Consider the following 27,724-nt stretch of genomic DNA (forward strand, 5'->3'; position numbering starts at 1 on the left):
CTCGTGTAGTTTCATTCTCATTTGCATCTAAGTGTTGCTAAATAACGTCAAACTATTCACAAGAAAATCTACCCGTAAAATGCATCTCGAGCATTGTTGATCAAGAGATACTTACAGAATAAACCCAAGCCAAAATCAGTAGAGGAAGAAAAAAAAAAAGGGAGGGAAATAGAGATGGAAGCAAACTTTGATCGGGGTGCTGCACAAAGATTATAATCAAAGGTTGTGTCTTGATCAGCAGGGACTTTCCTAGACAAACAGAAGTCCCAACCATGTTACATTCCGGGACCGCTTGGGTGAAATATGTTTACCGGAAATGAAAGGAAATTTCCGCGTTCCTGAATCAAGATAACAGAACCCTAAAAAAGTCAGCAGACCACTAGAACTGTCAATCCTTGGTTTCAGATATTGATCTGGAGATGTGGAACTGCCTTCATACGTTGCTGCATAAATCACAAGGTGACAGGACCCTTGTAGTTTCATTCTCAAAACTAGTCAAGAAAAATTCATTTTTAATAGACTGTTTATTTTTACATATCCATATGTATCCTTGTGTGTACATTTCAGTTCCTTGGAGAAATAAGTACATAGCATCCTGAACCGATTCGCTTTTTCAGATGTTCGTTGGGGCATCCAAGAATAGCCTGGAACATCGATATGGTCAGATCTACTCCAGCAATTGAAAGTATCAGCAATTCATTAACCGTCTATAAATAATTATAATAAGAAAGTTGGGTAGTATGGAACTTTGTAGTTGAGCCTCATTATCACAGAGTTGCATTCCCTTCCACTTCGCTTACATTAATTAAATAAAAAAGCTTAATTACTTATTTAGCATTGGTGATTCGTCTAATATATATTTAGAATTGGTTCATGTAATATACAAAGAGGTCAATACAATTTATTGAATTTGTTGAATAATTATTATCTGGAATCTTTTAATATTGAAGTTAAGAAAGCATGCTTTCCTATTTCTTATGTATTGGCTAAAGAAGTTTGCAATATACATATAAAGTTTTTTCCTTACATATCTGATAATGATTTACAATGTATCTTTCTTTATTTTTTTGTATTTCTAGATAACTGAATTTTTGCTACCTTTTCCATGGATTATGACGAAAGTGACGGAGGGTTGAGGTATGTATCTTCTTCTTTTAAGTGTTTCTTTTTTGTAAATGTAATTGAGATACACTCATTTCAACAAGTGAAAAACATAACTATTAATGAAGGATTACACAGTTTATAATGCCATAATTTTGTAGATTTCCATCGACTCATATTGATTTTCACATTCTACCTATCTTTTCCAAATTAATGGGTAAATGGGAGAAGTCCAACGAAGAGCAATGTGGAAAAGAACAAGTTGATGTTGATCTTAGTGGAGATTCTGAAAGTGGAATATAATTGCCTCTATGAACAACAGAGACAAACGTATTTCTTGTTTTAGCATCTAATTGAGTTTCCATCCTTATATTTGGATATGATGTTGGTGATGCTATGGAGCAGTGTCTTTTCATGGTTAGTGTCTTTGGAGTAAAGTCCTCTTTCATAGAATACTGTGGACTACATAACTATAGTTTACAACCAAATCAAGTTTGTCACCGCATCATTATGTGCATCATCCATAGCCCATTGATGTTAATGGTTGAGGATTAAAGCCACTAGGAACAACTTCTGCACCAGAGAGAGAAAATTATATGAATGCAATGCCCGAAGGGAATTCCCTTGTTGTTACAAAAATTTACGTGAAACAACGCTATAATAACCAAAATTCACCGAATATAACGACAATTTCTCATTCCAAACAATTATATGGAAACCAACTAAAGTTCAAAAGTATTAAATGGACAAAATTCATTGACTATAATGGCTACATTTTCCTAAAGGCAGCATGAATGAGGTATGTCTAGATTTTTAAGGTGAGTAGCTAACTAATTTAGTATGACCAAAGAATTTTTGGCTAAAAAGAAAAGGAGGAATAGTGCCACTAGTGGCATTTTAGAACGAAAAATTTAGACATACCGTTGAGAGTGCTTCCGGGCGGCTCGTGGTTATGTCATGCATCTACGGACTATGAGGGATTCTCTTTGCTATATATCGACATCAAATTAGCTCTCATGCATGTATGGCCAGACAAATGTCTTTCCCAGAGGCAGAGTCAATGGTAGAAGATGGGATTGGCCGGCTTCGCTGTTCAATGACTACTGAGCTAACATCATTTGCTTCAACCATCTCTTTATTTTACTACTTAGGCACTGAATGATGTTTTCAGGAAAAAAAAAAGAAAGAAAAAGAAGAAGAAGAGCCCTTCAAAATGTCGTCCTGAAAAATCGACACCTTTCTATAAATCTCTCGACAGTTTCCATTTGCACTGACCCTGCCTTTTGTTTCTTCTTGTCATGCTCTCATATCTACCCGCTTCCTCGTGCTTTCACTCATGAAACTCTTAAGCATTAGTTTTGCGGAGTTTCAATCATGCCATTTGCTTCTTGGTATTGTTCTTGCACTTTGCTTTTACCAAGTCTCCTGCACCACCAATGAAACGGACAGACTCGCGCTGCTTGCATTTAAAGCCAGCATAATCGGAGATCCTTTCGGCGTGCTCAACTCATGGAACAATAGCATTGGGTTTTGCCAGTGGTATGGCGTTACGTGCGGCCGGTAGCACCGGAGGGTCACGGTCCTAGACTTGCTATCACAAGGACTCTTCGGATCAATCTTTCCTCACATTGGGAATCTCAGCTTCCTAAGAGAAATGCTGCTCCAAAACAACAGTCTCGATCATAAAATCCCTCCACAACTTGGCCAGTTGCATCACTTGCGTATCCTACTACTAAACAACAATTCATTGGTTGGCAAAATACCCAAGAACATATCAGGTTGCTCTAACCTTGTTGGCCTCTTCCTTGGATACAACCAACTACCTGGACAAATTCCTAGAGAAGTTGGTTCATTATCATAGCTACGGCGTTTTTCTTTGTATAGAAATAATCTCACTGGGAGTGTACCTTCCTCCATTGGGAACTTATCTTCACTGGAGATCCTTTTTCTCACCCTGAATAACTTGGGCGGGAGCATTCCCCGAGTTCTAGGCCACCTGACAAACTTGCAAGTCATTGGCGTTGGAGTAAACAGATTGTCAGGTACAATTCCATTTTTGTTATTCAATCTCTCTTTGCTAACTGGGTTTGATGCTTCAAACAACCGGATACATGGGACTCTTCTCGCAGACGTAGGCCTCAAACTCCCACATCTTGAATTGTTTTCTGTTCTCGGGAACCAACTTGAGGGGTCAATTCCTCCCTCAGTATCGACTTGCACGAACCTAGATAAGCTTCTACTTGCAGTTAACAGACTTTCCGGCCAAGTACCTTCTTTGGAAAATTTGTATAAGATTAGTTGGCTTCTAATCTATGATAATCAGCTTGGAAGTGGAAAACCTGAAGACTTGAGCTTCCATTGCTTGTTAACTAACTACACCAAATTACAAGAAGTGGGTATTAACTGGAACGAGTATGGTGGGGTGTTACCTAACTGCATAGGTAATTTATCCACCACTCTCACAAAATTTAATGTAGCCCGGAATCAAATATCGGGGGAGATCCCAAAAGAAATCGAGAATTTTGTCAACTTGGAATTATTAGCTATGGGTTCCAACCAACTTTCAGGTGCTATATCCTCAAATTTGGGGAATTTACAAAATCTAGCAATATTGTACTTAGGTGACCTAGGAGGGACTATCCCATCTTCCTTGGGAAATCTAACCACGTTGATTCAACTATATCTTGGTGGAAACTACTTTGGTGGGCGAATTCCGTCACATCTATCAAAATGCTGGTCTCTTTATATGCTTGATCTGTCCAATAACAATCTCAGTGGTGCCATACCCCCACAATTTATAGGTCAATCATCACTAGCGATCTCTCTAGACTTGTCTCGTAACCATCTGACTAGAATTCTACCTATAGAAGTTGGCAAGTTGAGAATGTTGACCGCGTTGGACATCTAGGACAATTTTTTGGGAGATGAAATCCCAAGTAGTTTAGGTGATTGTATTGAATTGACATCACTGAGGATGAGGGCCAACTCCTTCCACGGGTCCATTCCTCAATCAATCAGATGGTTAGGAGCCATTGAAGAACTAGATTTTTCACGCAACAACATGTCAGGTTAGATTCCAACATTCTTAGCAGTATTTCGTTTCTCGATACTTCTAAATTTATCGTACAATAAGTTTGAAGGCATGCTACCATGTGAAGGAGTCTTTAAAAAAGCTACCGCTACTTTTATAATTGGGAACAATGAGCTTTGCGGCGGATTGCCAGAATTTTACCTCCCCAACTGCATCTCCAAAAGCTCTACGAGTAGAAAGATCAATGTAATGATATTGTCCGCTTCTGTTATTTTCAGAGTTCTTGGAATAGCTTTTATTCTAGCTTTTATATATCTCTGTTGGTTGAAGAAGAAAGTAAATGAACAAGTTTCAAGTTTGAAGGATGATTCATGTCCGAATGTTTCTTATGGAACACTTTTAAAAGCAACTGACGGTTTTCCTTCAGCGAATTTGATCGGTGTTGGAAGCTTTGGTTCCATTTATAGGGGATCCTCAAGGACAATGAAACCGTTGTTGCCGTGAAGGTGCTTCATTTAGTCTGTGACGGTGCTTTGAAGAGTTTCATAGTCGAGTGCGAGGCATCAAGGGGCATCAAACATCGAAATCTTTTGAAGATATTAACAGTTTGCTCAAGTAGTGATTATCAAGGAAATGATTTTAAGGCCTTATTCTATGAATACATGGACAATGCAAGCCTAGAACGGTGGCTACACCCAAATGCAACGTCATCTCATGGGAATGAACTTCCGAAAAATTTGAACTTCATTCGGAGGATAAATATAGCCGTTGGTATTGGTACCGCACTGAATTATCTTCATCATCAGTGCCGTGTCCCCATTGTTCATTGTGATCTAAAACCTAGCAACATCCTCTTAGATGCTGAGATGGTCACACATGTTGGCGACTTTGGATTAGCAAAATTCCTTCTTGGATCATCCCTTGATACTATAGCTAACCAGATGAGCTTAGTGGGTCTTAAAGGGACAATTGGCTATGCTCTACCAGGTAATCTCTCTCTCTAAACCAAGAAAGTTTTATGACAAAAAAAAAACCAAGAAAGTTTATTTACCGGAAAGTTATTGATGGGTCTTCGTGTTGAAGTTTGGTTGCTAACGATAGCTCTTATAGTCTTATGCACATTACACACCAGTTTGATGATCCACACTCCAAATTGACCAGCACTATGATATGATCATGTGGCAGAATATGCAATGGGATGTGAGGTTTCAAGGGAAGGTGATGTCTATAGTTATAGCATTCTCTTACTGGAGATGTTTACTGGGTTGAGTCCCACCGATGACACATTTAGAGACAATTTGACTCTTCATAGTTTAGTCGCAAAAGCTTTGCCCGAACAAGTGCTTGAAATTACAGACATCGTTCTGCTTCAAGAAAGAGATAGCCATTTCGGCCCCTATAGTCCTCAGCATTGGCTTTCCGAAAGCAATGATATATTTCAAGAATGTTTGGTTATGGTGTATGATATTGGAGTTGCTTGTTCGCATGAAGTGCCTGGAAGACGTTTGAGCATCCGTGGAGTTGCACATCAGCTGCATCAGATTAGGGAGAAACTCTTTGCATTGGGTTTACATGAACAAGATGAACTACTAACAACTTATATTTAGTTGTTAAACTTCTCGTGTTGTCTACGTAAAAGGAAGCTTGTCTACGTAAAAGGAAGCGGACAGGTAAAATCAACAACTGAAGAGAGAATCAATCATTCTTTTTTACTTAAGATGATGGCAAAAGGACACTATAAATGCCATAAGTTGTGTACGGAGGTCGCTTTGGTGCCATAACTTTTTTTCGGATCACTTTGGTGCTAAGTCGGAGGAAAAGAGATCATTTTAGTGACTCCAGCTAAAATTCCGGCCAAAAAGCTGACATGGCGTTTTTCATTTAAAAAAAGAGCGTGACGTGGATATTTGGTTCAAAATTTGATTTCCACGTGGACGAGCAAAACAACGTCGTTCAATCAAAGGTCTTAGCATCACGTCGTCGCTGTCATCTCGTTGCGAGTTACACCCGCTCTTCTGCTTTGTCTCCCTCGTCCAGTCACCGTCGCCCATCGCTCGACGCTTGTGGCGCCTTCATCCCGTCGCCATTGCCATCGCCCGTCGCTCGTTGCTCGTGGCGCCCTCATCCCGTCGCCGTCGTTGTCTCTTGCCTTCCCCCCGTGGTCGGTCGGCGTCGCTCCCTCATTCTGTGGACTGAGCATCACTCGTCCCATCGGCATTGGTCCCATCTCCGTGGCAAATTACGAAGGTCAGTTTTCAAATAAGGGCTGTTAATTTCTATTTTGCTGAATTGATCGACACATTGTGCCTCATTATCTTATGTTTCACTCAATTAATTGGTAGATTAGGGCTGCCTTTGGGATATTAGGGTTTGAATTCGGAAATTAGGGCTTGAACTTGGGAAATTGGGGCTCGAACTTGAAATTAGGTCTTGAACTTTTGAAGTTAAAGCTTGAACTTCATAAATTATGGCTAGTTGTTCGGATATTAGGGCTTGAAGTGGATTCGGTTGTGTTGGTGCCGGGCTGAGTATATGCTATAGACTGTGGTCCATGTGAGGACCTCTGTCATTGTCACCCATGTGGTCTGATGGTGGCTTTTTCAATCTTGTCGACCATGTGGGGGACCTCCATGTAAAGCTGTGCTCTTTTCCCATGTGGTGTGGTCCAGAAAGTTAAAATATTGACTTTTTTGGCTTTTTTTCATTCAATGCAGGGTCAACATAGGGGATAAAGACACAATTCTCGACATCATTGTTCGTAATGGAGAAGATTTTACTATCGGCACTGACGAGTGGGAATACTTTGGGGGATTTGAAGGTACTGTTTATTTTGATAGAAGCAAGCCAGCATATATTAATCTCGTGAGGGATATAGTTCAACAATAAAGATGCAAAATAGGAAGTTTGCATTATTGTGTTCCTGGAAGCAGCTTGAAGGACGGCATTAGAAACTTTCATGATGATAATGGTGTTAAGGATATCATCTACCATTATCTTCATGGAAAAGAAGCTGTTGTGTATGTTGAGTCCTATAGTGATGGTGAATCTGATGAAGGGGCTGAGGGAGGAGACGTAGGGGATGGTGCTGCTTTACCTAGTACTCAGGTTGGTGCTAGTTCTATTATAGATGAAGCTGGACAAGAGAGGCAAGAGAGGGAGGAGAGGGAGGCAAGCCATGCAACGAGTGAAGAGTTTACTGGATTTGAGTTCACCGGATTGTCGTGGGAAGTTGCTGCATCTAGTGAATCAGATCATGAGGGTGTGACAAATGTAAATTTCCTAAGTGATGATGACGATGAGGAACTTGCATAATCAAGGCAAAAGCAAAGTGAATTTGGAAAAAAATCAGTAGCTGCACTTGGAGGATTGCGTGAAGCTGAACCAGGACATAGCACTGATGGAGCTCCAGCTGAAGGTAACGACACTGATTATGAAGAAAGTGGCTCTAATGAACAAAATGATAGTTCTGAAAATCAGCATGAAGATGATGATCCTGTTGTGCGCAGAAAGAAACGTAAGTATCCGTTCTATGATCCTGGCTCTTCTTCTTCTGTGTTGACTGTAGGTATGAAATTTTCTGATGCCAAGCAATTCAAAGAAGGGATTATCAAGTATTCAATAGCTGAACAGAGGAGTCTTTAGTTCACTCGAAATATGAAGGACTATGTTAGAGCAAAGTATTTTCAACCTAGTTATTCGCGGAAGATATATGGCGCACGTTCAAAGAGGGACGGGTTATTTCAAATTAGGTCACTCCAGAAGGAACATACTTGTTCCATCATGTTTGACAACAAAAGGGTAACGAGTGCTTGGTTGTCGAAGCACTTCTTCAATACCATCAAAGCAATGCTTGATGTGAAGTGTCCTCAGCTGAAGCAATTGGTGAGGGAGCAGGTAGGGATTAATGTGTCACTCAATCAGTGCAAAAGAGCCCAGCAGAAGGTGATGAAAAAACTTCTAGGGAGGTACAAGGAAGAATATGATCAAATTTGGGAATATGCTGGAAAATGTAGGCTGCAAAACCCGGTTAGTCGAGTTTATGTTGAGGTTGTGGAGCGGCCACTACCTAACCATGGGACTAACTTTGACCGAATTTATATTTGCTTTGATGCATGCAAGCAGGGATTTGTTGCTGGTTGTAAATGAGTCATAGGGTTAGATGGATGTTTCTTGAAGGATGTGTGCAAGGGAGAATTGTTGGCTGCCATTGGGAGGAAGGGATGGTAATAACCAGATGTTTCCAATTGCTCGGGCTGTTGTGAAGGTAGAGAGCAAGGACACTTGGTCGTGGTTCATGAAAAATTTGATGGCGGACCTTGATATCACTAATGGAGGAGGTTGGGCATTCATGAGCAACCAACAAAAGGTAATGTTGGTGCAACTGCACAAACAATATTTATGATATATTTTATCTTGCATATGCCTTTGTTAATGCCTTGATGTATGAATTCTTGTAGGGACTTCTTCCTGCTCTAGCTGAGTTGATGCCATTTGCTGAACATAGGATGTGTGCGAGGCACATATATGCAAACTGGGCAAAGATCTACAAAGAAGAGAAACTACAGAAGCAATTTTGGATGATAGCTAAGAGCACTAATATGGCTGATTTTAGAATTCACAAACAGCAGTTGCTTGACTTGACAAAGGACGATTATGAAGCACTTTTCCAAACTAAACTCAAGCATTGGTGCAAGGCCTTCTTCAGTGAAGAATTCAAGAGTGATATCATCGAGAACAATTTCAGTGAAGCCTTCAATGGCAGAATTTTAGAGGCGAGGTGTAAACCAATCATCAGCATGCTTGAGGATATTCGAGTGATAGTCATGACAAGGCTGCGAAGTGGACTAGACAGTGTGGTCCTAGGATTGCTAAAAGATTGGATGACAACTTGGCGAGTAGTAGGTTCTGTCATCCTATCTGGAATGGAGATGATGGCTATGAGGTCATGGAAAAGACAGACAAGTATGTTGTCCAATTGGACAAAAGAAAGTGCTCATGTCGAGCTTGGCAACTTTCTGGAATTCCCTGCGCACATGCCATTTGTGCCATCCAAGCGAAGTATCAAAATCCCGAGGAATACCTGCATGGTTGCTACCATAAAACCACATATCTTGCTACATACCAGTACATGATGCAGCCTATTAGAAGTACAAAATTCTGGGAGGCGAGAAATCATGAAGCCCCTCATCCTTTGCCACTTAAGAAGCAAATAGGAAGGCCTAAAAGGAGACGGAGAAAGTAAGAGGGAGAGCCTGGAAGTAAGAAGATGAGCAAGTCAGGTGCAAAGGTGAGATGCTCATATTGTTGTGAGGAAGGTCACAACAAAAGTGGTTGTCATTTGAAGAAGCAGATGTTGCTTCAACAGCCAAGTGGAGGGACTTAAATTGGATCAAGTGCCGCGCCAACACAAGAACCAACTGAAGGGCCTACTGAAATGCTTGCTGGAGGGCCGGCTAATAGGCATGCTGATTGTCTAGCTGAAGGGCCTGCTGAAGGTCAAGTTCAAGAACCAGCTGAAGAGTCAACTGGAGGCCCAGGTTCAAGGGTAATCTCCTCCTCGACTGTTGCACAGGCTAGGAGAAAATATCTAGTAAGCTATATAGCATATGTATTTGTATTAATCTTTGGTGAGCAGACTTTGGCTTTAGTTGACATTGTTTTGTCCTTATCATGTGAGACGAAGACCAACTGAACAAGCAGCTCAGGTTCCTTAAAGTGAGGTACCATATCAAACAAGAGGGGTCCTTGGCAGAAGATTAAGGCAATATGGTTATGGAATTTATACGGACTTTGATACTGGAATGACTATTTTGCATATAAATTTTGTACATTTCATGCATTTCATTTTTGAGTTTTCACTTTCATGACAATATTGCTTCTTCTGATCCATGTTATGTTGTTATAGCCTGGGAGGAGTTAAGAGGTTTTCATATCTCAAGGTAGACCAAGTCAAGAGTCAAGGGCTGCACCAAAAAGAACCCAACCAACGTCGCAAGCGACTGGTCCAAAGAGAAGAAGGGTGGCTGCAGAGAAGAGTGTTCGTAAATGGCCACTAACAAAGAACCCAACACTAGTTCCTGATCAATCAGCACATGTTGACAGCTCCAAAACAGCCACCAACACCAGTAAGAGGAAGACAGTTGCTGCGCCAAAGAAGAAATCTCGAGCAAGAAGGCCAGTAGAACAACCTGCTGGTCCGACAGTTGAAAAAGATGCAGCTGGAGCAGTTCACGAAGAAGCAGCTCTAGCTGTTGAAGAAGATGTAGCTCAAGCAGTTCAAGAAGAAGTAGCTCCAATTGTTGAAGAGGATGCAGCTCCAGCAGTTTAAGAAGAAGCAGCTCCAGTAGTTCAAGAAGAAGCAGCTCCAGCTATTGAAGAACCTACATCTTCAGAAGAACGACCTGCAGCTCCTCCAGTTTGAAAGAGTCAAAGAATTATGAATCAATTCAAGAAGCTGTCGAAAGAAAAAAGGAAAGGGTGGACTTATCACTATTGACTAATGGGAGGGTGTTGAGGTGGTTGTTAGTTTTTGGGAAATTAGGGAGGTTTACTATATTGACTAATGGGAGGTTGATTTTTTGTGGTCCTGGAATGTTATTGACTAATGGGATGTTGTGCATAAAGACTAAATTCGATGTTTACCATGGTTAGGGTGGTTGTGATTTCCATATTTTTGCACCCGTGTTTATTCTGTTTTAGTATAGTACTTGTGTAGTTGGGTGCTTGCAAGTTGCCCCAGTAAGTTAATATTCAAAGAAACTGATTTAGTACGTGCTGTTTGACATTGAAATGCAGTTGGTGGGGAGGGTGCGAATTGGTGCTGCCAATGCTGGTCTTTTGTGCTATTTTCAGGTGCAGTATGGTGCTTGCACCAGCTGCTGATTTTGTGCTATTTGGGAGTGCAGTATGGTGTTTGCACCAATTGCTGATTTTGTACTGTTTGGAAGTACAGTATGACAGTTGCTGATTTTGTCATGTTTGGGAGTGCAGTATGGTGCTTGCACCAGCACGCCAGCACGTGCTGGTGCAAGCATTTTGAACCGGTTTTTTGAAATGGTTTGGGGGCTGTTTCGTGCTGGTGATTGAATATGGTTTGGGAGCTGTTTGAACAAGTTTATGAGTATGGTTTGGAGCGGTTTGGTGCTGGTGAGCAGTGCTGGTACATTTACTGCTTTGGTCCTAGAATGATTTGATTTAAAGATTGGTTTGTTGGAACCAAAGTCTCCCATTTTCAAAAAAACACACAGCATGACACTTAAGTGATCCACTTTCGGCCACAATTGGCACTTAAGTGATCACTTTTAAACCACGACTGGAACTTAAGTGATCACTTTTGAACCACGACTGGCACTTAAGTGATCACTTTTGAACCACGACTGGCACTTAAGTGATCACTTTTGAACCACGACTGGCACTTAAGTGATCACAATTATAAATATTTGGCACTAAAATGTCAACTGCTGAACTTGTGACGACTTCATGATTTGCTACTACGCAGAGTTGCAGCACTTGCAGCACCTTATTTTCCAGTAGTGAGCCTTACTCCATAATATGCAACCATCTAACCAGATGAAAAAATGCAACAAATGAGCAAGTGAATATACAGCAAATGAGAAAGTGCAGCAAATGAGCAAAAATATGCAGCAAATGAGGAAGTGCAGCAAATGAGCAAAAAATATGCATAAAATGAGGAAGTGCAGCAAATGACATCAAATGAGCAAAAATATGCAGCAAATGAGGAAGTGCAGCAAATGAGCAAAAATATGCAGCAAAATATGCTGCCAATGAGGCAAAACTGCATCAAAATATGCAACAATAAAATACTAAGCAACTCAAGATTGAGAACCAATAAATTCCAACGTTCCATTTGTCATAGATTGCAGCAAACCTCTTATTACATACATAAATTGCAGCAAACTAATAACACAACCGTAACTACAAATTGCTGAATACAAGTACATAGTACAAGCTTATCTTAAATTATGGTAGACTAAGAAACTTTTTCTCATCACTAACATTACATTTGACCATAACATTAGGCTATAAAAAATATCAATAACACAATCAACAATCGATAATAATTTTTTTTAATTTTCATCCTTCGAACTTCCTTCTTCAAATGATTGGCCAGAGATGCTAAAGCCTTCATTTCAGCTTGCAATGAGTCGACATCGTCTAACTCGTCCATTAATGTAGGTAGAGGTTGATATTGAGCTTCAAGTAGCTTCACTATCACCTCTGTTGCTCGATCTGAAAATTTCGCATCAATCCACTTGAAGAATTTGCACTTCATGCCTTCTCTATACCTAGCGCATCCATGGAATCTTCTCTTGGGGTTCAAATCGAGTTCAAGATGTTCTTCTTGGACTCGGTAACCCACAATAGCAGAAGAATCGACCTTCTTCTTCGCTTCGTTCAAATGAATTTGAGCCGCTAGTGAAGCTCTTGCCATCCATTTGCAACCTTCAACTGTCAATTTCGGGGAAAACAGGGAAATAATATGGCCGATTAGGGTTTGCAATTGGGGAATATGTCAAATTAGCCGATTTAGGGTTCTTATATTAGGGAGAGAAAGGTTGAACGGCATCGTTTTCGTTATAAGGGCTGACTGGACTCTCCAGCCAGCCACGTCAGCATCGGATATTAATAAAAAAGAACCACGTCAGATTTCTGGCGAGCCATGTCAGTATTGGCATTAAAGTGATCGTTTTTCAAAAAAGTTGGCACCAAAGTGATCCGAAAAAAAGTTATGGCACCAAAGTGACATCCGTACGCAACTTATGGCACTTATAGTGTCCTTTTGCCTTAAGATGATAGTTGATAATTATCCCCATCCGTATCTCTCCATATTGGAACTAGCATGAGGCCTGTGGTGCACACACATTCTAGAGTACTCTTGATTTACTTAAAATTCTGTTTTGATGCCATAATATTTTAAAGTGAATCAAAAATAAATTGCCTTGCTTTTTTTTTTTTCATTTGTATGATGCTCATTAACATGAATTGCAATCACTTAACTACTAGAAATCTTATTCAAAGGAAAAAATTTTTTCTGCAGATTGACTAGGAAGGAGCCTTTTTTTTTCAATCTAGTTCCTTGTCATAAGAAGTTCCATCGACCGTAGCAGGCCTTCCGGTTTCCTGACATTTAGTTGTAGTTTACGTGGAAGTGCTTTGCCCTGATCCTGGTTAGCCAGTTGAAGTTGATCCAGTCCATTGCTTTGTTTTTGAAATTATCCATCGTCAGGAATTGATGATCTCTGTTCCTTGCTATGCTAAGCCATTTACGAACAATATTGTTGCTCAAAGCTATATTCAGCATTCTAGCATACGGTAATTCGTGGACACATATCGACGCTTAATATACGCAGTAGAAATTGTCTCAGAATGCTTCAGCTAAAAAATGTAACTCGAGTGTATTGGATATTTTTTTACGGGGCGCAAGTGCAAATTCTACACTGCTATTTCTGAAGTTTAGTGCTGTAATTACTTTTATTTTCACATTTTAGTAAAGTTACTAGATCACCACATATGCATAAACCTTATTATAGATATATCGATAGTCACTTTTTCATATGGGGATTCATTATATCAGGTAATTACTAGCCACCAAAAAGCTGAGACTTACTTATCTCAATAGAAAGTGATCATTAACGTGGAGAAGTTACCAAGGTAGAGTTTTGTTCATTTTGACAAAATTAGTAGTCATTGAAATGCAAACACCTAAATTCCATGGTGAAAAGTAGCTAACTATGCCAAATGACTGGCTTACTATAATTCTTTATTGCCAGAGCAGCACTTTGATTCACTACTTAGGGTGTGTTTATTTCACGGAAAACGTAACGTTTTTGAAAAATATTTTCCGAAAAATTATTTTCCAGGAAAGTGGTTAGTCTTCCTTTATTTGGTGATGGATGATCGAAAAAGTTTTCTGGTGTTTGGATCTCATTTAGAAAATAATTTCAAAATGCATTTGTTTCGCCAACGCGCACTTGTGGCCTGTCGCCGAGGCCAGCGACTAGTGGAGGGAGGAAGAAGGAAAAAGAAAAAAAAATAAAAGAAAAATAAAAAATAAAAAGAAGAAAAGAAAAAAGAAAAGAAAAAACAAAATAGTAACAAATTCAAGATGAGCAATCCTGAAAAGTGCTTTCACCTTCTTAGATTAGGGAATTCACTTTCCTAATTTTATACATGAATGTCTTCCTAGATCGGAAAGTGTTTTCGATTGACTTATCATTTTCGGCGAACCAAATGGATGAAAATCCGGAAAACGGATTTCAGAAAAACACTTTCCCTCAAACAAACACACACTTAGTATAATCACTTACCCAAATTTTCATTTGAATATATATATATATATATATATATATATATATATATATATTAATCACGTGGAGATATTATCAACTATTTAAAGGCCAAAAGTTAATATTCCTCTTAGTGAGTTACTATTCACATTGAAATATTACTAGCTGTTAATAAATATATACATGCTTTAGGCTGTTGTCGATATCGATTTGCACATAGCTAGAGTCACTTCAACTCGGATCAGAAAACCAGGAGATTGACCTTCCTTTGCCCGCTGGCAAGCGCCACTCCTTGCAACAGTTTCGGCGGGGCATTGCCTAAGTGCATCTAGGTAAATCTAGCCACCACCCTCACACTATTTGATGTGAGTGCGAATTTAATATTTGGAGAAATTCATAGATGGATTGACAATGTCGTGAACCATAAAGTATTGAACATGTTCCTAAATGAGTTTTCACGTGTTTTCATTTCCATTTTGACAAATCTATGATGAAATATGTGGTTTTCACGGTTAGATGATAACTATCTCAGAGGGACAATTTCTTCTTCTTTAGGAAATCTCACGAAAGTGAACGTAATAGGTCTTGGTGGTAACAATTTTTGTGGACAAATCTCTGAACTTGCTCACTCATATTAGTAACAATCTCAGTGGTACTATACCCCCACAGGGAGAGAAGTACACAATTGTCCAAAAACTATTGGAAAATACATAACTGGTCCTCATCCGTATTGGTATTGCGCTAGCACAAGGGCCGCGATGCACAGAGTCTTGAGCATTGCTATGAAGTGTCTATGTCAATCAATGTTAAGACTTCTTTTATACTGATTTAAAAGGAGAAAATCAATCAACTGTGGCCTAGGGGAAATCTTGCAGTAACATCCACGATCGAGCTTTTTCACTGTTTTAAATAGTTGTTCTCAGATTTTGCTTGATATCTTTTTTCTGATCTTTTAAATATTTAAAGAAAAGAAGAGAAGCTGAACTTCGAAATTGATTTTATCATTGACAATAATTGCTGGATGCCTCTGCCTGTATACTCTGTCCATTCTAATGAAGTGACATTGTGTGGGGTTTCATTCTTGTAAAATCCTAACTAGTCTCCTTTCATATTAGAAACCTAGGAAAATGCTTGGCAAACAGTACCGTTAGCTCAGAAAACGGACGGTCAATCCTCAGCCACACACTTTTTCCATGAGAGAGATAGACATCTTTGTTTCGCTTGGAAATTTCCACGCGCTCGTATTGAAGAAAGGAAAATTTTGTGACTACCATTTGACTGTCACATCGTCATGCTGTAGAGGATGATAATGCTAGCACAACCCAGAAACCTATATTTCCCGCTTTCTTATTCACAGGTTTCCTAATTCAGAGGAGCGTTCACTATCTGCAGCTCGGCTAGGAATTGCTGTCCAAATGTCCATCCCTAATTTAGTGAAGCAAAGTTAAGTCAGTTACAAACTTCCTAAATGTGCAATGTTCCTCTGCTTGGGGACAAAGATATGATCCTCGCAAATAAGAAATTATTGTTTTTGGATTCAGCTTTCTCCTGTAGAATATCTCGAGTGTTAGTTTTCGTGTCAAAGGTGGTCCAAGAAATGGTTTTGTACAACTCTGGCGATGTATTTGTGCGTCTGATTTAGCAATTAAGGATTGTTCTAAAACTCGTAAACAGTACGCAATTTTTTACTTCCGTTCTCGTAAGGATGAAACACCACTTTTTTACTGATGGAGAACTTTAACTCCAAGCAACCGTGACTGTTCACAAGAAAATACTCGGTAATCATGTTTATCTCATGTAGTTTCATTCTCATTTGCATCTAAGTGTCGCTAAATAATGTCAAACTATTCACAAGAAAATCTACCTGTAAAATGCATCTTGAGCATTGTTGATCAAGAGATGCTTGCAGGATAAACCCAAGCCAAAACCAGTAAAGGGAGAGAAGAAGAAGGAAGGAAATAGAGACGGAAGCGAACTTTGATTTTCTTGAAAATGAAAGGACATTTCCACGTTCCTGAATCCAAATAACAGAATCCTTAAAAAGTTAGCTGACCACTAGAACTGTCAATCCTTGGTTTCAAATATTGTTTTGGGATGTGGAACTGCCGTCATAAATACAAAAGATTTAGTACTTAATTGGCAAAAAAAAATTTAGGCTTAAATTGGTACAATTGCAATATATTTGAGATTCCTTTGGTAATTTTCCCAATGAAAATTTGAAGGAAAAGTTAAGAAAATTATAAAAATTTTATGAAGACAAATAGAAAATTATCAAATTTTTCACAATAATGTCCGGGTCACTCTATTTCCGTCCCTTGTATGATTAAATCCATCCGTTTTTTCACTAAAAGGGCAAGATTGCCATAAATCATTCAATTGCAATTTAAAGTGGTAGCCCCAAATTTATTCACTTTCCTTCCTTTTTATTAATTTTCTATTTTTATTTAGAATTTGATTGTCATAATTAAACATTTCACATGTTTTATGTTTATTTAATGTGGCTATTCCATGTATATTAAAGGCATTATGTGTTTTTTTTAGATTTTACTTCCGTAAAACTAAGTTATGTCGAAAAGAAATTTTCCAGGAAACCTAATTATCTTTTGCATTGTCAAGCAAAATTATGGATTAATTGTCAAGTAGAATCTAGAGATTAACATAGACAAATTTTCAAAACAATATCATCGTCATAGACTTTTATATTTGTTGTGCATATCACCATCAAACACTTTCTTATATTGATATTTTTTTCGAAAATACGACATATATGATATTAATTTTGTCAATCCAAAATGATGAGACTTCACTGGCATTTTTAAAAAAACATATCTTATTTTATGAATGTTGTTATTTAATTATATTTCATCTTTTAAAGTTTTACATTTGGAGAATGTAACTATGATTTTATTTTGGAAATTATTTACAGAGCTTTTTTTTTCTTTCTTTTTTCATTTCATTGGTCATTCTATTATATATGTGTGTATAAAAGACAACTGATAAGAAAGGATTTAATGGTGATATGCAGAACAAATGTTAAAGTCTATAAACAAGTGATTGAGTTAAAAAAGTGTCTATGTTAAATTTTTTTCTAAATTCTGCTTGTCAATTAATCCACAAATTCGTTACACAAAGTTGAAATGAATTAGGTTTATTAGAAATTTTTTTTCGACAAAGCAAATTTCTACATAAGTAAAATCTAGCAATAAATTGAAAACATAATGCATTTAATATACATGAGATACCCACAATACACAAAAGCGAAACATGTGAAATCTTAATTATGGTAACTAGATCCTATATATAAATAGAAAAAACTGGAAAAAAAGGCAAGTAAATATGTTGGGCCACCAATTGAAATTGCAATTGAATTATTGAGAGCAATTTTATCTTTTTGATGTAAATTGGGTGAATTTTGTCATATAAATAAGGAAAAATTTCAAATAAAAGCCTGAAATACTCTCATTTTCTTAAACAAGGGTATGAAGTAAATTAAGTTTCAAAAAGGGTCTGAAGTGGCCAAATCATTTCAAATGAAGACTTTTGGCTGGCTATTGGAGAATGGGTATTTTAGTAAAAAAATTGTAAGTATATTTTTAAATTTTTTTTACATTACTCTTCTTTTCTTTTCTCATTTTTCTTTTTTCTTTTTCCCTCTTCCGTCTCCTAGCCATCATCGCCCTCGCTTGACGCCGGTGAGGGTGGCTCTCACCCGCCCTACCTAGGGTGACCCTCACTCGACGCCGATAAGGGCGGCCCTCATCTGAGTCCGACGACCTTTGCCGGCCATCAACGAGGCCCAACGATGCCGGCCCAGGGAAGAGGGAAAAAAGAAATAAAAAATAAAAAATGAAAAATGAAAATAAAAGAAAAACGAAAAAAAAATTTCAAAAAAAGGTAAAGGACAAAAATGGCTTTCGATCGGCAAGGTCAAGTCCCTTTATAAGACTGATACGATTACTTCAATCCCTTATTTGAAATGGAGTTCCTTTAAACTTTTGTTTAAGAAAATGAAAGTTTTTCACTTTCTTATTTGAAATTTTTCCGTGAAGAATGAAAAGAGTGGCCCCATAGTGCCACCAAACATATCTTAAAACACGGGTTTCTTGCATGTCGCTTGAGAAACGGATTCTCGAGTGAACGCCGTCTACTTGCAAAGCCTGTTGCAATTGAGTAGGGTCGTGGTGCACGGTGATGGATCGGCACCGTCTGCCGCCGTTTGCGTCAGCAGCATCGGCTCTGAATGCGGACACGTGTAGCATGCGCCGCCATGGGATCTGGGCTCTTGGAGCTCTTCTTCCCGAGACCGAAACGAACGGTAGTAGAAGAGGAAGAAGAAGAACACTGAGCGTGACGTGACGCACTCCTTACGTCTTCCCATACGCACTCGCGTACGAATATATAAAAACCCTTCATCTGAATCCTCCCAGATAACCCCAATCATACCCTTGTTTCGGTTCCTTCCTCCAGCCGTTCTGGAGAGTCTCTCCGCTCTGCCGGGTGAGTGATCGTGATGTTCTGCTCTGATTTTATGTCGGTCACTTTGCTCTGGTCGCGCGCTGAACCATGGGTGGTTTCTGGGTCGTCCTAAACCTCCCTGGTTTCGATGTTGTTGAGGTCCTAACGTTGAAACATTGGGAAGTTCGTATCGAAATTTCTCTTATTTTGCTTCAGGGTATTGAAAGACTGAACCTTTTTGGGATGTTTGATTGTGGGTGTTGAGTTATGGGAATTTTTGACATTTTCTTGGTTAGATTGTGATTGAAAGGAGATGGGATTTTAGACACGGATTGTATTCACGATTCGTGATATGTTCATGATGTTTTATTCTTTTGATGGCCAGCTCGCGAGAGCTTGTTATGGTTGCACCGATGGTGTCAGTGGGCATTTTCATGAGTGTCTTATGTGTTCGTGTAGTTCGGTCATCTCTCTTGAGCATCATTGACGGTCATGTTGTTGTGGGAGTTTGGCGTCTTGATTCTGATGAGGTGCAGAACCGGCAGTTAAGTCTGTCTTATTTTTGTCATCTGCAGGATTTGCCTTGCTGAATATTGGGGTCAGGTGTCACTGTTGTGCATTCTCGAAGGTGGAGGATATTTTTCTCGACAGACTCTTATATGCAGTTATAGTCAAACTAATGCACAGCAGGTGAGTTTCGGTTCAGTTGTTGCAATGTCTGGGCTTGCCAAGGGTATAAAAGTTTGCGACGAGGAGAGTTCTGGTAACCGTTCCCACAGAGCTCAAGGATCCAGTGGAAATTCAGGTGATTTAGACCATGACATCGCTCAGTTGACGAAGCTCAGATCCAAACCCAATGAACATCTGAGAAAGGCTACGCTGGGCGGATTGAAAATGCCTGTCTCTACCCTGAGAATGTTGGCTGCTCGAGAGAGCAATTATTCAGGGAGGGGGAGGTTCTCACTGTCTGATAGCTGTCATGTGTTGAGTAGATATTTGCCTATTTGTGGCCCTCAAAAGGTGGATAAGATGGGAACCCGTGCATATGTTTCTCAGTTTTCTGCTGACGGTTCGCTCTTTGTGGCAGGCTTTCAGGTAATCATTATTTTCCTCGTGGAATTTGGCAAATTTTGGATGCCACATTATGACTTCAGTTTGTGATCTTGTCAAATTAAGTCTAGGAGCACACTTGTATCTATGTGATGCTGTTAATCCATAGCTTATTACCATTACAGGGAAGTCATATTAGGATATACAACGTGGATAAGGGCTGGAAAGTTAAGAAGAACATACTGGCAAAAAGTTTGAGATGGACAATTACAGACACTTGTCTTTCTCCTGATCAACGTTATCTCGTAAGTTTGTAAAGGTCTTCCGACAAGGAAGCGCATTATCACATCGGATGAGGTTTTTTCGATTTGATCTCCATGTCATTTGAATTTTTTATTGTACAACAACTAATGTCCCTCCTGACCTTTAAACAGTCATATATTGTGCTCTTTTCTTTTCAATGTAGGATTCTCATTCTATGATGTGAGTACATTTTGTCAGTTTCATTGAGTCGTATATATATATTTTTTAGTTTTTGGTTTTGATGGAACTTCTTTTTTGACTTCCCTGAAATAAATTGATGGTTTCTTTGTGAAGGAGCTCAGACTGGTCTGTGCTTTGCAGGTCTATTCTAGTATGTCACCCCTTGTCCACATTGTTAATATTGAATCTGCTGCAACAGAGTCACTTGCGAACGTCACGGTAGGTCTGTGATTATGTGATCTGGAAGTCTGGAAATCTTTTCCAAATTTCAAGTTACAAAGGAGAATTTTGTGCATCGCAGAATATTGTGGACTGTTTTGCAAATGGTTAATAGAATTCTATTATTGTACATCCATACAAACAATTTACTTCGGATGGAACTATTACGCAAGATGATCATTGGGAATTTTTAACTGACGAAAGAATATTGTGCTCGATGATGTTCCCGACGCTTGTCAAGATTTTGTTTGGGAAAAAATCAGATAGGAATTTTGCTTTTGAATGGGATCCTTCTGTTAGATCACGTCTACGGTAAATAGGATGGGGATTTCTCTTTGAAATGGGATCATTCAGTTAGATCATGTCTCATAATTTGAAATGCAAAGTAGGTGATGCAAGATATAAGAAAGCCTCACATTGATTTACTGCAGTTTGATCAGTGTGTGAAATATTAAACAATACATCATATAGAACAGCAGCATAGGAACTTTTTCTAAAGAATTCAGTTTAGCTTTTTTCTTAGTTTGAGACTTGGAAGGTGAAGCACTTCTCAACCTCATAGGTTGCTCTGTTGCTTTCTCATTACGTAGTAAGCTATCCATATCTGATAGATAAAACTACTCTTTTCATGCTGCAAGTCCTCTCTATGCAGGAAATACATGATGGCTTGGATTTCTCTACTGATAACGATGACGAGCATGAAGGGTTTTCTATCTTCTCTGTGAAGTTCTCAACTGATGGGCGAGAGCTTGTCGCTGCAAGCAGTGATGGGGCAATATATATTCATGATCTTGTAGCAAACAAGGTTGGCCTTCAAATTCCAGCTCATGAGGTACGCCAACTTTTCAATGGATGTACTGTTTTCATTTAGTCTGAACAAACGGGCATGAGTTTGATATGCTAAACGTTAATAATTTAAACTGTATGAATTGAAACTCTCACGTACATTTTTTTCCCCTTCTTTCTTTGGTTTGGGTGTTTTTTTTTTTTGGGTTTGGGTCTGGCACTGACTAGTTCCCTTCTATCACACGCGGCATTCTTTTTTAATTAGATTTTACTTTATCGCGTTGAAGAGTAGAGGTACTCTTTTTTCTGTTTTTCTGCATGGCTCTAGTTTCGCTTAATTAGCATGGTAATTCTTGTTCGTTTATTCTCTTGACTTTGGCTATCTGTCTAATTTTCACTTACATTGCTTGAATCTTGGGCAACATGAAGTTACAAGCTCTAGTTGTCATCCTAAAATGATTGGTTTCTTGTCCTTTCTATATCAAAGCCCTTTCTATATCAAAGTTTCCTTTAAAGTAAATTCAGGTTCCAACTTTTCCCCAGTTTTTCAGTCCACCTTCCACTTTACCCAGTTGCTTATAGATCTAGGCATTTTAGAAAGTTTCTTTCATCAAATGGTTGTGGTATCAGTTGATTGAGCTTATTATGGTAGCTCACTAGGATAAGCGCTAAAGTTGAGATAAAAACCGATCATGCTTATTAGGAGAATATTTCCTGGTAATGTACTAGTATGAGTTGAGAAAAGATGTGTATTGAAAAGAATGATGAAGCGTGAGATTGATGCCGTCAATTCAACAAGGTTGATGTGGGTCTAATAGAATTGAATTTGAATTAACTTTTGCTGGTGTTTTTTGTTCTTTGGCATACATTCTTATATGTCTTCATATTCTTCAAACATTCCTGCTGTTCTGGCTGCATTACCCCAAGACATAAGATGCTAAAAGCTACGGTCCTTATACTTAGCATGCTTAGCATATTACAGGTTGATGTTAACACCGTATGCTTTGCGGATGAAAGTGGCCACATCATCTATTCTGGAAGTGACGATCATTTCTGTAAGGTAAATATGATTACCTTCTTTTGGAAGAAGAGAGTGAACTTGACTACTAGTTTTTGTGATGACTACTTTCTTTTTCTGGTTGGGGTGGGGGGCATAATGTGACTACTCTGTTGACAGAAGCCTCAATTTCTTAGTTTGTCTGATGACTTTTTTCCAAAAAAGCTTGGCATGAAGAAGGTAGCCTTCCATGGTTTTGGAAAATGATGTTTTCTGCTTAGTCAAGGGTCTAGGTTGCTACTCGAATCAAGAAACTAAATTCGATTATTACTTAAGTGGTTTCATCTCGAATTGGTATTTTTGTCTACGAGGTTTTATATGATTATATGTAAATGTTAGGCATCTATAGGTACTTTGTTAGTGAATTTGAAGGAAACGTGTTACAACTATCTGTTTCCTGTTGGAGAATCGAATATCTAGGTACTCAAAAAATTGAGTTGTGCAGCTTTACGGTATCTCCCCCTTTAAGATGAAACGATCCTTTCCTCTTTGTTGGTTGACTGAACTATTTCATGTGCATAAATAATTAGGAGAAACTTCTCTGTGAACGAAGTGTAAAACTTTGTGAAAAACGCACTATTTCACCCTGTTGTATTGCAGGTACGCACTTCAGATTATCATAATCAACAAATTTATTTGGCGTGACATTGGCTGCTAAAGTTGTTAATGGAATTAGTATGCAAATAAGTCAAATTCACTATAATTTATATGTTAGCAATAGCGAACTCATGGATTTGCATTCTGCTTTCTAAGTGAATGAATTCTCTTTAGGTCTGGGACCGTCGTTGTCTTTCTACAACAGGACAAGCAGCTGGAGTTTTGACAGGACATCTAGAAGGCATTACGTTTATTGATAGTCGTGGAGATGGACGTTACCTCATTTCAAATGGAAAGGATCAGTCTACAAAACTATGGGATATAAGAAAGATGACTTCAAATAGTCCAACATTGTAGGTTTTATAATGTCTTTTCAATCTTGCTGGTCCTCTCTCTCTCTCTCTCTCTCTCTCGCATTATTGGCTGGTCTCACCAATGGTTTTTTAATACATTGGGTCTCTTCTCTTGTATTGGAATCTTTTGCGAGTGATTATTCACGTATATATCACACTACAAGTTGAATTTGTTCCTTGAATAGTTAATTCTCAGGTATAGTTTTCTCTTATGAAATGGCAGCCACAGGCGAAGAGACTTTATTTGGGATTACAGGTGGATGGAGTACCCAGACGAAGATAGAAACTTGAAACATCCCCACGATCAGTCAGTGGCTACATATAAAGGTCACTCAGTGTTGTATACTCTGATACGCTGTTACTTCTCCCCTGCATATAGGTAATGCACAAAAAGAGCCCTATTCTTTATGGCGAAATCTTTTTGAATTATCCCTCTGTTCATGTTGGTTTCTCAAGTGATGAATGTCTATACTAGTTGCTAAACAAGCCCTTTTCATAAAGCTGACGCTGGTTGATGAGAATCTCCTGCTGATATTGTAGTGTTCACTAATTGTTCTTTTCCTTCATTGCAGCACTGGTCAGAAGTATATCTACACCGGATCTAGTGACTGTATAGTTTATATATATGATCTGGTACGACCCTTACTACATTACGGATTATATCTTCATTCATTCAAATTTTCATGCGGCACTGTGAGAGGAAGAAATCAATATCCTTTTATATTCCTATTAAATAAATAGAATGCTTAATGACACCTAAATCATGGGGAGGTCGCGACTATGCTAGATGGTGTGATCCTTGGACTTGTAGAAAGGCACTTCTAAGAGTAGGTACCAACTACCGTGAGCAAAGAAAATGTGGTTGCTCGTTGGTTCTGGAAGAGATAAAGATTTAAGTAAATTTTCACGTGGCGTGGCAAAGGCCATGAGAAATCAATTGAATTGGATAATTTGATTACAGCCCCAAAAGAAGAGCAGTCATTTGAGTTTTGCGACTAGCTCAGTTTGTAATAGATTTGGATTTTTGATGTTTCTCAACTATTCTAGTGAGTAACTAAGTCACGAACCTTTCGACCAAAAAAAAAACTAGGTCACGAACCTAAAATCTGTCTATTTGGTTAGTATTTTCTCCTGATTTGAACTATTTAGGGTCTAATTCTCTGATAACGATTGGTGGGCATTGAGTAAAACCTTTAAGTACTGAGTTACCTTTCCAGCTTTCCTCGTGTTACCTCGAAATGTTTGAGTAATTTGATTGCTTCATCTAGGTGAGTGGAAATCAAGTTGCCAAACTCAACCATCATAATGAACCTGTAAGGGATTGCAGTTGGCATCCATTTTACCCCTTGATGGTCACCTCTTCATGGGACGGCGTAATTGCCAAGTGGGAATTCCCAGGGGACGGGAAAACAACATCATCATCTAGGCCAAGGCAGAGAAGAAGCAGGAGGGCGATGTTTTATTAGAGCAGGTCACGGCCTCAAATGTCCTAGACTTTTTATGTTTTTTGCTCATTGTTTATAGTCAAATTAACATGGGAAGAGGCTTTACCGAGAAAAGAAGGTGAGCCAGGAATTTGCCTTACTGCGGTGTCCAGTAAAGATACACATTACAGAGGTTTCTTCTTGACTTCATCCCTTTGCTGTATATAAAGATCAGAACTATTCTTGTCATTGCTTCAGCAGCAGTGAGGTGGGTTTAACAATCAAGTAAATCAGAACAAGAGTTGTCTTTGTTAATCGTCTGCTTCCCTCAGCTAAATGTGGGAAAGTCTAGGGCATCGAACAGGAGCAGTTCTCTGTGGCAGGTACCGAGTGGTCAATCTGTTAGTCTGTTGCTCAGCAATGAACGATTTTTCATTTGTTGTGTTTCATAGATGTTTGATTATCTATCTATATGCTTCTGCTTGCTTTGGAGCTCTGCTTCTTGTGATATTTATTCTTGTTGATGTGGTCTCTTTGTCAATTGTAGAATATGCAAAATAGTCATTCCAACATTTGGATTGCCATTTTGAACGATTTAACTATCGATTATCAAGTGCTCCAGATTGTAGATGAAAATGGTAGTTGATTCTTTAGGGATTACAAACCCATAAGCCGGGAAGAGACCAATCGGCTGCGTGACCTCAATGGTCCATGTATGTCGACATAGACCTGTCACAGCTCGCATTTCCGTCGACAATTGGCGTCTTTGCATGCCCATGGATATGAAAGCACTAGCAGCTAGTCCTTGTACATCAGTTAAATAATTTGGCGTGGTCTCTCTGAAGATTGAATTTTCATGGAGGCTGCAATCGTATCGCCATGTTAGTAAACACCACTTTGTGCCAGATTTCTTCTCATGTTGATCTAGAAAATGCTATATCGACTAAAGTAACTGAAGATGCTGCATACTTTCACGTCGCGATTGATTTACTTAGCAATCAAAGCCATAAGGAAATCGTACTTGGTAATTCGTTATCAGATGCTAAATATGCAGGGTGAAGATTGTGCTGGATTTATGACTTGACGAGGACATCATGTGGAAATTGTCTCTAAAATTCTGTCCTGCATCAGGAAGATCTTGTGCTCTTCTTTGAACACCAAATCTATGATGTAACGAGTCGTCGTCACTGCCCATCAGTCAAGAAAGTAGAGAATTTAATACCAAATATATAGCCAAAAACGCTAGACTACACAGAAATTTGTTCCTGTTTTAGGAAACCTACAAACACACAGGAGAGAGATACATCTTTCTCAGTGGAGACCACACAGAAACATGGTTACTTCATAAGCTTAATGGTCCCAAGAAAGTTCGCAAAATCGGGTGACGGATTCTCTACGGCATATCAGGGGTACGTTGATATTCTGCTTAAATTCTTAGAAGCTCGTGATTTCCATCGTCGGGATGGAACCGCCCGCTGCCACGAGTTGCTGCTCTAGCTGCAGTAAACAAGAACATATGTCTCGACAAATTAAGCAGTGAACTAAAACCGAAAAGATGCTACTGAATCGAGTTGGGTGCGAATTTGGATGAGTTCTTTCCCGAATTCAAGGGTAGATATACTCACGGTGAACAGGGTTTCAAACTTGTTTTTCACAAGGTAGAACTCTTGCTTCACTTGTTGCAGACATCTCATGCACCTGCACACAGAGAATGAAAACCGGTTTGGAACATTCAGGATCTTTCTTCAATTTTGATGTCCAATTCTAATGTCCTGTGAATCTTCTTAAATCTTAATAGCTCTGTTGTGATCAATCAGACGACGAAACGACGAATCACAAAACTCGGAAACACGAGATCCAACAAACTCACCCTTCGAGGTTTTGCTCTTCGCAGAAGTTGCGGAACACAACGCAGGCATTTTTAACTCTCTGTGCACCTATGCTGCAAATTTAGGAGAACCAACTAGTTTATATAATCTGAAAAATCGAGTTTTCGGTGTCTGTCTTATTTGAAAATAGTGGGATTGAGTATTTGTTCTTTTCTATTTTTTAAAGGAAATTCTAATGCACCTGGAGCTGCTACCCTTCAACTGGTGAACATGGGCATCAACTCTTTTGAAGTCCACATTTTGCTGCTCTCTGTGCAGAGATGACAAAATGGGAAGTAAAATCAGAGAAATCCCATAGCCAAAGGCCAAAACAATAATAAACCAACAACATTAGTTTCTTCAAATCAGGTGAAATCAGAAGAGTTTTCCTTACAGAGCCAAGGTCAGATCATTGAGCAGCTTCTCAGAATCTTGAAAGAAGAGGGACACAACTTCCACAACAAAATCTGGGTTGCTCTCATCCTGCAGCTGTTGGAGCTGCAAAAACTGACCGTCCAAGAAACCCTTCCTCTCACCCAAAACAACACAAGTGTTCCAAAGTCAAGATCAACCACGATCAAACAGAACCCAGGGAAAAAAAGAAAGAGAAAATACAAACCCACTCGGGAATAGCACACAAATTTTACAGAATTGAACTTTTTACCTCCATAAACAATGATTTGGTGAACTCTACCAACCTCCTCTGCATTTGACCCACCTCCATGCCTGTTGTTCCCTGCCTGTTCAAGGATAGAGGAGTGTGGGGGGTGACAAATGAGCTTGTGGCTTTAAATTGGCAGATCTTGGGGGTGGAGAATAACGACTCCTAAATCAGATCAGATCAGATCAGATCAGAGGAGCTATAGATGCTAAAGAACAACCTCTGAAAATGATTTTTAGTGGCTTGATGTGGTCTTAAGAAAATACAAAATTGACTTGCTTTATAATGTGGGAAATGCTCTACCCACTAACTAACATCCTCTGGATTGGTGC

General features: G+C 39.0%; 3 protein-coding genes across 3 annotated transcripts; 2 read left to right on the top strand and 1 right to left on the bottom strand.

The window, feature by feature from the left end:
• The first annotated feature begins 4,243 nt into the window (after positions 1 to 4,243).
• On the top strand, positions 4,244 to 5,739 carry LOC115691383 (probable LRR receptor-like serine/threonine-protein kinase At3g47570). The gene is made up of 3 exons (XM_030617988.2): positions 4,244 to 4,513; positions 4,600 to 5,119; positions 5,318 to 5,739. Exons 1-3 carry the CDS (start codon positions 4,244 to 4,246, stop codon positions 5,737 to 5,739), a joined length of 1,212 nt encoding a protein of 403 aa, XP_030473848.2.
• A 13,062-nt stretch (positions 5,740 to 18,801) lies between these two features.
• On the top strand, positions 18,802 to 25,355 carry LOC130135853 (LEC14B homolog). Its single transcript, XM_056305655.1, has 10 exons — positions 18,802 to 18,936; positions 19,470 to 19,989; positions 20,130 to 20,249; positions 20,569 to 20,646; positions 21,299 to 21,478; positions 22,415 to 22,492; positions 23,261 to 23,439; positions 23,663 to 23,818; positions 24,012 to 24,072; positions 24,708 to 25,355. The coding sequence occupies exons 2-10, from the start codon at positions 19,609 to 19,611 to the stop codon at positions 24,903 to 24,905; spliced, it is 1,431 nt and encodes a 476-aa protein (XP_056161630.1). The 5' UTR covers positions 18,802 to 18,936; positions 19,470 to 19,608; the 3' UTR covers positions 24,906 to 25,355.
• A 706-nt stretch (positions 25,356 to 26,061) lies between these two features.
• Positions 26,062 to 27,724, bottom strand: LOC130135854 (histidine-containing phosphotransfer protein 1-like). The gene is made up of 7 exons (XM_056305656.1): positions 27,704 to 27,724; positions 27,396 to 27,557; positions 27,126 to 27,256; positions 26,934 to 27,002; positions 26,734 to 26,805; positions 26,489 to 26,561; positions 26,062 to 26,360 (listed from the first exon to the last, which is right to left on the bottom strand). Exons 1-7 carry the CDS (start codon positions 27,707 to 27,709, stop codon positions 26,298 to 26,300), a joined length of 576 nt encoding a protein of 191 aa, XP_056161631.1. The 5' UTR covers positions 27,710 to 27,724; the 3' UTR covers positions 26,062 to 26,297.

Source organism: Syzygium oleosum, unplaced genomic scaffold, assembly GCF_021117445.2.
Source record: "Syzygium oleosum isolate NSW1041296 unplaced genomic scaffold, Sole_v2.1 Sole_v2.38, whole genome shotgun sequence".
In the NCBI taxonomy this organism is placed as follows: Eukaryota; Viridiplantae; Streptophyta; class Magnoliopsida; order Myrtales; family Myrtaceae; genus Syzygium; species Syzygium oleosum.

Coding starts and splice junctions, on each gene's coding strand:
- LOC115691383 (XM_030617988.2), top strand. CDS start 4,244: ATGCTACCATGTGAAGGAGTCTTTAAAAAAGCTACCGCTACTTTTATA. Junction 4,514..4,599: donor AGGATGATTCATGTCCGAAT/GTTTCTTATGGA, acceptor TTCCATTTATAG/GGGATCCTCAAGGACAATGA. Junction 5,120..5,317: donor AATTGGCTATGCTCTACCAG/GTAATCTCTCTC, acceptor ATCATGTGGCAG/AATATGCAATGGGATGTGAG.
- LOC130135853 (XM_056305655.1), top strand. CDS start 19,609: ATGTCTGGGCTTGCCAAGGGTATAAAAGTTTGCGACGAGGAGAGTTCT. Junction 20,250..20,568: donor CTCCTGATCAACGTTATCTC/GTAAGTTTGTAA, acceptor TGTGCTTTGCAG/GTCTATTCTAGTATGTCACC. Junction 23,440..23,662: donor ACTTCAAATAGTCCAACATT/GTAGGTTTTATA, acceptor ATGAAATGGCAG/CCACAGGCGAAGAGACTTTA.
- LOC130135854 (XM_056305656.1), bottom strand. Junction 27,257..27,395: donor CCAAATCATTGTTTATGGAG/GTAAAAAGTTCA, acceptor GGTGAGAGGAAG/GGTTTCTTGGACGGTCAGTT. Junction 26,562..26,733: donor GAAGAGCAAAACCTCGAAGG/GTGAGTTTGTTG, acceptor CTCTGTGTGCAG/GTGCATGAGATGTCTGCAAC.